At 29.9% G+C, this 10,928-nt stretch overlaps 1 protein-coding gene across 1 annotated transcript in view; it reads right to left on the bottom strand.

Moving 5' to 3' along the window:
* Positions 1 to 305: 305 nt before the first annotated feature.
* The window catches only part of LOC114755261 (receptor-like protein EIX2), a 29,405-nt gene continuing 18,782 nt past the window's right edge, over positions 306 to 10,928 (bottom strand). The window contains exon 3 of the mRNA XM_028944125.1: positions 306 to 484. Within this exon, the coding sequence (XP_028799958.1) occupies positions 306 to 484 (179 nt within the window). The remainder of the gene's footprint in view (positions 485 to 10,928) is intronic.

The following is a 10,928-nucleotide window of genomic DNA, read 5'->3' as shown; positions in this document are numbered from 1 at the left end:
ACAAAACCTTTGAACAATGTGGTTTTCCAACTACTCTATTATGTAGCTTCAGAGCACATTTAAAGAAAAGGGTACACGCACTTGGGTCAATTTCCTGTGGGAGAAAAAATACACTCGGATCTATGAAACACTAAAAGCTTATAGCTTCACGATGTAATTGATTAAACTTTGTTCCCAACTCAAATTACAGAACTAGAAAAACAGTAACCAGGAAACTCAATATACAAATAGAATGTGACACAAGACTTACGTTAATAAGAGGCGAAATCTGGAGCCCTTCAGTTTCGTTCATATAGAAATATTTCTCACCCAGAAGCTGAGTCCCCTCCAACGCCAATCGATTCGAATGGCTCTAAAACGCAATCAAGATCAACGGCAACCTTCCTGTTGACAACCTTGCCAGCGAACGCATTAACTATTTCCCCACCACCAGTTCCGGCATCCTTCTTGGCCGGCGGAGGCGAAGCAGCTGTGGCTGTGGCACCTGTAGCATACTCAATGGCACAGTTGAGTAAAATAAGAGCCGAACGTATATATTTCCGAGTCCCAACGTTAAAATTTTTGAAAGACCGACTTCTCAAAATTTACCATCAACTTAACGGCTATTTTTATTCAAATTACTAGAGGAAACAGATCGGCCGAAATCCAATTCTTATTTGATCATTGATCATATGGGTAATTTAGACTTCAAATTATCGTCTAGGCCATTGAAATAACTGATGGCGAAAGCCTATTATGTCTGGTAAAAGGCTAAAAAGGATTGTTAATTTAATTTAAATAATAAAACAATCTGTAAATTATTTTTTAAAAAATAAAAATAGGTTTTGGTTTGGGGGTGATTATTGCAATTCTAAAGTTCATAAATCAGTGGCGAAAGTTAGGTTTGACAATTGATGTGTGGATTGATTCCGACGTACCACAACTAATAATCATTAATTTATTATAGAGGAACCTAATTAATTTTTTTATTTTTAAGAACCGCGTATTTCTAATTATCTTAAAACATCCAATTATATTGTTCAGGTTGGAGTTAAAATTGTTATATATTTTTGAAGTAGTTCAAGTAATCTGGTAGTAGAATCGAATTGCTTATAATTAAGATGTAAATTTAAAAAAAGGTTAATATAATTTTTTGTCCTTATTTACTCTTATTTTGGTTTTGATCCCTCAAATTTCTTTTCATTTTAAATATTAATTTATATAATTCAATAAAAACTAGACTTTTTTACTTCTTGTGAGCCTAAATCATATGCTTTGAAACTTAAGGGGACTAAAACCAAAATTAGAACAAACTTAAAGAACCAAATATAACCCACAAAAAAATGTTAATGTGCTGTGCTATCCCTCCCCTGAATTGTGAGGTTAGATTATAACGGGATAAATGATTGAAATACTAAATAAATCAAATATTAAATAGGAATAATTAATATGTAAGTCCTTATAATTTTAACTGGTTTTTAATCATATCCCTATAATTTTTTTCTTTTTATCAGGTCTTTGTAATTTCACATGTTTTTAATCAGGTACTATTAATTTTTTCTTTTTATTAGGTCCTTATTATTTTATCTTATTTTTAATTAGATCCTTGTAGTTTTTATTCTTTATTCTATAAATAATAAATTATTATAATAATAATCTTATGTTAATATTCTTTTAAATTTTTAGTTAAACATATATAATATTTATTTTTCAGGTCTAATTTTTATAACTATAAAATTCAAATTATAATAATAAAATTTTCTAAGCTTAGAATATAATTATAAATAATTTATAGTCAAGTATGATTAATTATTCTGGTTAATTATTAATTACTAGATGATTATATTAATTATTTTGTCCAATGATATAATTATTAATTTAAAAATAAAATTAAGTTTAAAGAATAAAGTTAAAAAATAATTTTTTTTAAAACTACATATGACCTAATTAAAAAACAAGTGAAACTATAAAGACCTGATAAAAAACTAGAGGGGTCTAATTAAAAATACATGAAAGTAAAAGAATATAATAAAAAGAAAAAATTTTATATGGACCTGATTAAAAATCATATGAAACTATAAGAACCCAAAAATTAATTATCCCTATTAAATAATTATAAATTCTAATCATTCTTTTATTCTGGCAAAAAAAAAAATCATTCGCTTTATAGAACCGGTAATTTTTTTTCTTTTATAGTAATTTCAACTCGAACTTCTCATCTCATTGTAAAATCAAGGGAAAATCACAAATAAAGACTATGGAATTAGAAAAATCATAAAGTGAAACCCATAACAATGTTAGTATGAATTTTGATGACAATAATATGAGTTTTGATATCAATTTTTGTGAACTGGTTCTTGTGTGTAATTTTTCTAATTCCGCAATTTTTATTTATGATTTTTCCTAAAATCAATAAGTATTTAGATGTCAAATCAATCCAACCCTATCTTTCAGGTTGAATTTCATTCCCATCTTCCTGTATATGTTTAATTATAAGATATAAATTAAATTTTTTCTAAACAGGTACTTTTCTCATTATGAAATTAGATTATAACAAGTATGCTTATTCAAATATTAAATACTTTGAAACTACTAAATAATTATAAATTCTAATAATTTCACAGTAATTAAAAGGAAAGCTGATATAAAAAGAAGTTGAAAATGAGAAATTCTTATATACGCTCAGCATACCAAGTCATTTGTGCTCTGACTAATAAAAACCTAACACGTGAGCAACTTTTAATCTTAGGTGTCATTCCTATCTTCTTGCTATTTCCAGTTTTTCACCTCTTCATTTTTACAAATTCACTTTCCTCCCCATCTCTCTTTCCCTCTCTTCCCGTAAAAGCAACATCGCCAATCTCTTGACTGCAAAGTTACAGGACTAAGATTAAGTCGAAAGCTACAACAAATAATCAAGGTCTCCTAATCGGCCGCATGACTTGGTAGACCAAAGAAGAAGCCAAAATCATGAACAAAAATCATAGCTTTTCTAACCAAGTGCGCCAGCTTCAAGCACTTTTAATTTACCAAACACAATTGTCGCCTACATCAAAGACCCACAACCATTGCTTTCATAGCATACTTCCTGGGATTATTTAGGGATGGGTTCGATTTAGGTTGAATTAGATGAAACCCACAGTTTGAGGAAGAGAGGAGAGAAAGAGAAGGGAATCGCAAGACTGATGAAGTTACCTATGCAATGGGCGGCATCGCCAACGGCTAATACCTATGGTAATCGACGGTGAGAAAGTTTCAAGGTGGAGCTTCATTGATGAAGAGGGGCACTGATAAACGATCCATGGATTAGCAAACCTTGAGAAGGAAATCCTGAGAAAAGAGGTTGGCAGAAGAAGGGGAAGCAGGGACTTGAAGCTCCTGCTTCTATAGTTTTACGGAAAGAGAGAGAAAGAGGGAGGTGGGTAGAAAAGTAAATTTGTAAAAATAGAGAGGTAGAAAACTGAAAATAGAGTAAAAATAGTGAGGCTCAAGTGACGTGGTATGCTGGGAGTATACAAGAATTTCTCAGTTAAAAATAACAATATTTCAATTAAGATACTTAAAACTTCAAAATCTCAGAGAAGGAGGTGATGCACAATTAGATATTTTGAAAATGTAGTTAAATGACAAAAATGCCTCTGTATCAAAAAAGTTTATTAAAAAGGTTTGAATTAGCAATAATAAGTGTTGAACAACAAATGATAAGAAATGTACTACTAATGACAAGTTATTCATTAATAAGTTGTGAATTGACAATAACAAGTGTTAAACAATTAATGACAAGAAATGTACTGGTAATGGTAGATTTGATAGCTTTTTTTTTTTTCTAAATTTGATACAAAGGCATTTGAGTCATTGGACCACATTTTCAAAATATCATATCAAGAACTACTTCCTCCTTTGAGATTTTGAATTCTTATATGACTAAATTGGAATATTACAATTTTTTACTTCTTTTTATGTCATTTTTCCTAATTAAAACTTGTATTTGTAATTAATCAGAAGAGATAATATTATTTACATCTCGGATTATTCAAATGCCATTTAAATTCAAAAATAAAATCTAATTATTAAAGAAGTGGTGTTTGTCTTCATTTCTTGGAAGAATGATAGAAAAATAATTTTTAAATTTCAAAATCTCTAAATGATCACTTAAATAAGCAAAATTTTAGTTTAGGTACAAGTGACTAAATTGGGATTTACAAATTTGGTAAAATGACTATATTTCCATTTAAAAAAAAAATACTAAACACCCCCATCGGCTGGTCAGGTGGTGGAGCTTTGGTGACAGCAGCGACTGCCAGAGTTTAGGTGGGCTGCCATCATCAAAGCTCTAGCGGGCGGTCATTTGGCAACTATTTTGTTGGAAACTTTTACAACTTTAATAATGTAGTTAAAAAAATTTTTAACGCTATTAATAAGTTCGGTATAGCAATTAACTATAGGTTTTTCATAAAATTCAAAAAATGACATTTTTGTGACTTTTGTAACGCAGTTAACAACTTCTATAATGCTATTAATAAGTTTAATATAACAGTTAACAACATGTTTCTAAAAATTCAAAAAGATGAATTTCTTTAACTTTAGTAATGTAATTAATAAGTCATGTAATGATATTTATGACTCTCATAGTGCTATTAACAAAATTTTCCTATGAAGGTTGATGTTTTTAAAATTAGTCCCTATGAAGGTTGCGCATCAAAAGCTTTCTATTTATTAGACAGTAACTATGGTTATAAGAGTTGTTAATATCATTACATGATTATTAAAGTTGTTAATGATATTATGAGAGTTGTTAATATCATTAAATGACTTGTTACTCAGGTTATTAAAGTTATAAAAATGTCACTTTTTGAATTTCCTACAAAACCTGTTATTAATTGCTATATTGAACTTATTAATAGCGTTACAGAACTTGTTAACTATGTTATTAGAGTTGTAAAAATACTACTTTTTAAATTTTTAGAAAAATCTATTATTAACTACTATACCAAAGTTGTTAATAGCGTTAAAGAATTTGTTAACCATGTTGCTGAAGTTGTAAAAATTCCCAAAAAAAAAAGAAGTTACAGGACGATCAACCACCAGAACTTTGGCAGCCACTGCACTGGAGCTCTAATGTTCGGCCGGCCGGTAAGGGTACTTGGTGGCTTTTTAAGAAAAGAAAGGTCAACATGGTCATTTTAGCAAATTTGCAAATTTCACCTTGGTCACTGATACCTAAACTAGAATTTTACTTATTTACATAACTATTTAGGAATTTTAAAATTTAAGAATCATTTTTCTATCATTCTCCCTAATTTCTTCATATACAATTTTGGAGGATTTAGATCTATAAATAGTGTAATAATAAAAACATTGTATAGTAAATTCATGGCTGTTTTTTCCTTAAACTGTTGGTCACTTTGTCAAACAAAAACTTATAATGTGATGGTAGTGCAAGATTTTGTGATATACAATTGAGAAGAAGATCAATTCGTTTTATTTATAAAAAGTTAATTAAATGTATTTTTAATTTATATATTAAATGAGTTGTTCGCTTTAAACGGTAGAGTGCTAAAAGGATCCCAGTGAAAGAAATATGTATTCCGAATATATATGGTATACAAATTTAATTTAGAACAAGAAAATGAAATACATAATATACAAATTTTATTAAATAGTTTATTACTTTTTTCTTCATATTGATTATATATCGTTAACAAACAAGTCAAAAAATATAGGGAGAATTTCACAAAAAAGAAAGTTAAAATTACTAAATTTCAAATTTGCCACATTTTAATAAGTTTGACAACATTTGATTTCATTTGACTTGCAAATAATAACATATTTTTATAAAAGCTCCTGATACAAAATTTTATAATTTCAAGCTCTTTTTTGTGCGATTCTCCCAAAAATATATTGTTGACGAATATTAACTAACAGGAAATAAATATAGTGGGCTAAAAAGGAAAGAAACTAATTAAAAATGTGGTTCATTACCATATCATCTATTTCTTATAATGATCATGCCTTTAGAATCAAGATCTATTATCATCCATACCATGTCAAACTCACTAATAATATGTTTTGAAGACGCCAACAATATTTATTTTTTCCTTTTACCATTAGAAAAACTTTTGCTTTGGCTTTAGTCTTTCCCATTATAGTAGAGAGTTTCTCAGTAGGGGCCTATGAGCTCAATTTCCACCTTCTTATCTTGTTTCTTCAATAGTAAATTTTAGTAACAATAGTGCCTTCAATGAATAAAGTTTTTGTTTCATTATTTTTTTTTTTAAACTCATGTTAAAGCTATGGACCTTTGTGGTTAGATTATTCTTCGTTTTTTATAATTTCATATCTTCTGTACTCTGAATTGAATTTTGATGATGAATAATTGCGCAGCAAAGCCTTCCATGTTGCTTTATTTCACATCAATACACACACACACACACACATATTTTACTGGAAACAGGTAATTAAACATGTGATTGTTTGAATCTCTTTCTAATAATACTTTCATTGATGATCCTCAATGGTGTGGGGTTAAGTTTTCACATAATCATATTGGTTAATTGTCTTACTTCCTTAGCGGTGTTCTAAATGCATTAGTAGACTCCATTATGAAACAAATGCTAATCGATGATGAAGAAATTGTTTTTAAATGCATTTATAAATAGGCTTTAATTTGAAATATATATGAAATTAAACAACGAAGATTAAAATATATATTTATGCGTGATATTATAGTTTGATCTCCAAAAGTGTAGACGTTAGATATTTCACGGTAGTCTTTTGAGATAATTTACGAAATAAATACATAATCATGTTACTTATTAAAGGGGAAAAAACAAAAACAAAAACAAAAACTCCTTCATCACAACAAATATATTATTATACAGTGGTGCAAAGTTGAACCACACAGTCTTTGTAAATGAGTTTACATATTCGTCAATTACATTATTATAATTGAAAAGCATAATATGATTACAGGAAACATAAATCACTCGTATCTTCTGAAAATTTATGCATATATCAATGCATCATTTGTGTTAAAGTTAAATATGGGACATTGCTGGTCAAGAAAGATTTCAAAGTCTTGGAGTTTCTTTTTATATAGAGGGGCAGATTGTTGTGTCCTTGTGTATGATGTTTGTTGCGCCCGGTTCCTACTCATCCTGTAAAGAGAAAAGAAAGAGGAGTCGCAACTAAAATTTTAAAAAGTTAATTTTAAAAACCTATACAAAAAAATAGTCTAAGAAAACCGGATAGGGTTTGGTAGTTGATTGTGTGTGGAGAAGGTGTTAGGCACCCCACAACACCCGTTCAAGAGAATAGTTACCCTAAGTTAATTACTCAAAATTAATCTAACCTTTTTATTATGTTTCAATTATCCTAAAAAAATAAAGATAGAAACAAAGAAAAAACTTTTTATTCATAAAAAGAAAAAAATAAATTGTTTACAAAGTTGGACTTGATCTAGGATAAAAACCTAGAGCATACGTACCTTTTAGAAGGATGAAAAGCCCACATAGTTCGGGGGTAAAAGTGCGTGTCACTTGGTTAGCATTTTTTGAAAAATACTTATTCAATTAAAAAAGGTGTTTTTTGGTAGGTCGGTATTTTTAATATGTGAAAAAAAATTTGTATTTTTATTTAGAAAATATTTTTGAAAGAAATTTTGGATTACCTTCCCTGGGAGGTTCTCATAACCTCACAAAGAAGAATAATTGTTCGAGCTTGCGGAGATTCTAAAAACCTCATATAGCTCTAAAAAATATTTTTGAGATTATATATACATATTAAAAAAAGAGTTTTCATTTTATTATTTACTTATAAACATGAGGCCAAAATTATTTTCTTTCTTTTTATTTTCAAAAGAAAACTTGCACGACCACATTGATACTCCTGTAAAGACTCCTATAGTCTCACATGGTTTACTAATGAATCTAAATACCTACGGAGGTTGATAAAACCTCTCATGGTATATATTTAAAAAAAAAAAAGAAGCAGTTTCAAAAATAAAAAGAAAGAACATCCAAAAGGAATTCATCATGAAATTTAAGTTAAATATAATAAATAGGAATGAAAATTCATAATTGATGCTCCACTTATCAATTGGCTAAGAAAAAGAGAATACATTATATAATAAGCCAATAATAAAAAATACTATATGCACATATTAGCAAAATGACATGGACAAAAAAAAAAAAAATAAACATAAAAATAAAAAAGGAAGAAAGTAAGTGTCTAAGTAAGTCCATATGGGGAATAATAGATAAGGGCATATTTCAAACAAATCAAAGAAAATAGGAGTAGTGAGAATTAACTTAAATCATATTTGATTCAACCCTCTAGCTATTACTATTTAAGCTCACAAATGTGATAATAATCACAAGAGCATAGGCTTTCTTTTGGCAAAACAAAGAAGAAGATGAATAATGGATTTTCCTCTAGTTAGGCCTCCTCTCTCTTTCTTCAACCCAAGTCATTGTCATGAAATCAAATGATAGAAGAGCTCTCTACCCTGCCTCCTTTTTTCACAAAAAATTCTGGAGGTCCTCCTTCAGCCCTTGCTTTCCTATTTATAGGCTCTATCTAGAGTTTTTCAATTTGTCTTTACTTTTCATTTTTTAATTTCCCTTAATTATGACTCATAATATAATTTCCTATCAAATTACGATTTTTTTATTTTTTATTTTAAATTTTCACAATTATAACCCCAAAAGATATTTCTAAATTGAGGAGTCAATCATCTTAAATGATGAATTTTGATTTTTTTAATTTTCTTATTTTTCTTTATTTTAAAGGCTCCACCCTTTATTTCCTAATTTGGAGGTCAATTGGCTTTTAATTCTCATCTTTTATTTTATTACTATTTATTATAAGAGGTATATTCTTATTTAATTTTCCTTTTTGATTTGTCACATGGAGGATTTCTCAAACTTAGCTTCAAAAAAAAAAAAGAAGAAGGATATTACTCTTTTATTATTCTTTTATTTTGTTTTTTATTTGTTTTATTTCCATTTAATATTTCTTGTGGGGCTAGACAAAATTGGGTGTTCAAAGTTGCCCCTCTTTACTTGTGAGTTTCTCACCTATGAAGCAAGTAAAGACAAGAACATGTATTTTTTCTGGTCAAGTATGTAATGCAAGAAGATAAAACTAGGTTGTCCCAAAGACTAAAGAAGGTCTGGACAGAATACACTGTCCTTGCCCTTGGTTCACAAGAGAGAAGGTGAGGAAAAAAAGGCCAATAGAACTGAATCTTCTCACATTTTAGAGTGCTTATTTGCATAGCACTTTACTAGATGCCTGCTTTTACAGATTTTGGGAGATTGTGCCATCCGTTACTAGGATTTGAGAGTGCTTACCACTACAGGGCTTTGAAGAGGTGCCTATCATCAATGGCTTTGAGGAGCATCAGCCAGTATTAGACTTTGAAGACTTGCTAGCCGTTACTGGGTTTTGATACTGCCTACTGTTACAAGGCTTTTAAAGAGGTACTAGTTGCTATTGGGCTTTGAAAATGTGCTAGCCGTTACTAGGATTTGAGGGTGCATGTTGTTACAAGGCTTTTAGAGTGCCTGCTGTTATAGGGCTTTAAGAAGAGGTACCAACTAGTACTAGCCTTTGAAAGGTGTAGCCAGTACTAGGCTTTGGAGAGGTGCTAGCTGGTACTGAGCTTTGAAAGGTACCATTCGGTATTGGGCTTTAAGACTACCTGCGGCTACAGGGCTTTGGAGAGGTGCCAACTGTTATTGAGCTTTAAAAGTGCCTGCTGTTACAGCCTTTAAAGAGAGGTGCCAGTTGGTACTAGGCTTTGAAAGGTGCCAGCCAGGACTAGGCTTTAAAAAGGTACCAATCGTTATTGGGTTTTGAGGGTGCTAGCTGCTACTAAGCTTTAAGATGCCTATTGTTATAGGGCTTTAAATAGGGTGTGATATTAGACATGTGATGCCCCTAGTGAAATGATGTATGATAGAATAAATATAAGGTAGATAAGAATGATGATGATGATGATAATGATGATAGCGAAATCCTAATAAGGATGATTATGATGATGTGATGCCCTAGATAAAGTGGCATATGATATGAAGATGACAATGACAATGGTATTAACGATGAGATGGCAGTAATGGTGTGATATGATATGCATGTAGTACCCCAGATAATATGATGTATGATTGAGCAAATCTTGCAATATGGTAATGATAGTATTGATGATGAAATCCTAATGAGAATGATAATAATGATGATGATCATGAAATGTTGAACAAGATGTCATAATTGATGATGATGATAATGATGATGAAGTCCTACTATGGATGTTGTGAATGAGATGATAGTGGTAATTATGAAGAAGATGATGAAAACAATAAAGAATAACCCAATTGGTGATGTCGCCCCTTCTTTGAACTTAATGATTATGAGTTCTCAATAGCTTTTTAATAAAATTTTTTTGCATCCATAAGATAAGTACTTGCATTAATATGCATGATGCTTATTACTCGTACTTAACTCGGGTACTTTAAGACTATTGAGTGTCACAGTTAGAGCTTTAATTCTTACGATTTCACAAACCCTATGATTCCAAAATAGCTCATAGGGATGCCATAATCTTGAGTCTCTGGGTTTATGTCATTTTACTTTATTAGTTTGTCAAATCATAAGAATTAAAGCTCCAATTGTGACACTTAATAGTCTCAAAGTACTCGAGCTAAGTAGGAGTAACGAGCATTATGCATACTAGTGCAAGTACTTATCTTATGGATGCAAAAAATTTATTAAAAAGCTATTGAGAACTCATAATCATAAGAAGGCCTTTTTTCTTTTAAAAACAAAATCAAATTTACCCTAATATGTGAAGCAACTTGCAATGTGTATTAAGAATTGTAACAATATTATTGATGCAAAACCCAGTATCACTTGCTTATGTGGATACTTATTGTAACAAGTATAAATTTTTC

The sequence above is a fragment of the Neltuma alba genome, unplaced genomic scaffold (assembly GCF_004799145.2).
Source record: "Neltuma alba isolate B1F8T4 unplaced genomic scaffold, ASM479914v2 tig00010245_pilon, whole genome shotgun sequence".
Taxonomy (NCBI): domain Eukaryota; kingdom Viridiplantae; phylum Streptophyta; class Magnoliopsida; order Fabales; family Fabaceae; genus Neltuma; species Neltuma alba.
The sequence above is the reverse complement of the archived record's forward strand: the minus strand, read 5'-3'. Positions and strand labels throughout refer to the sequence as shown.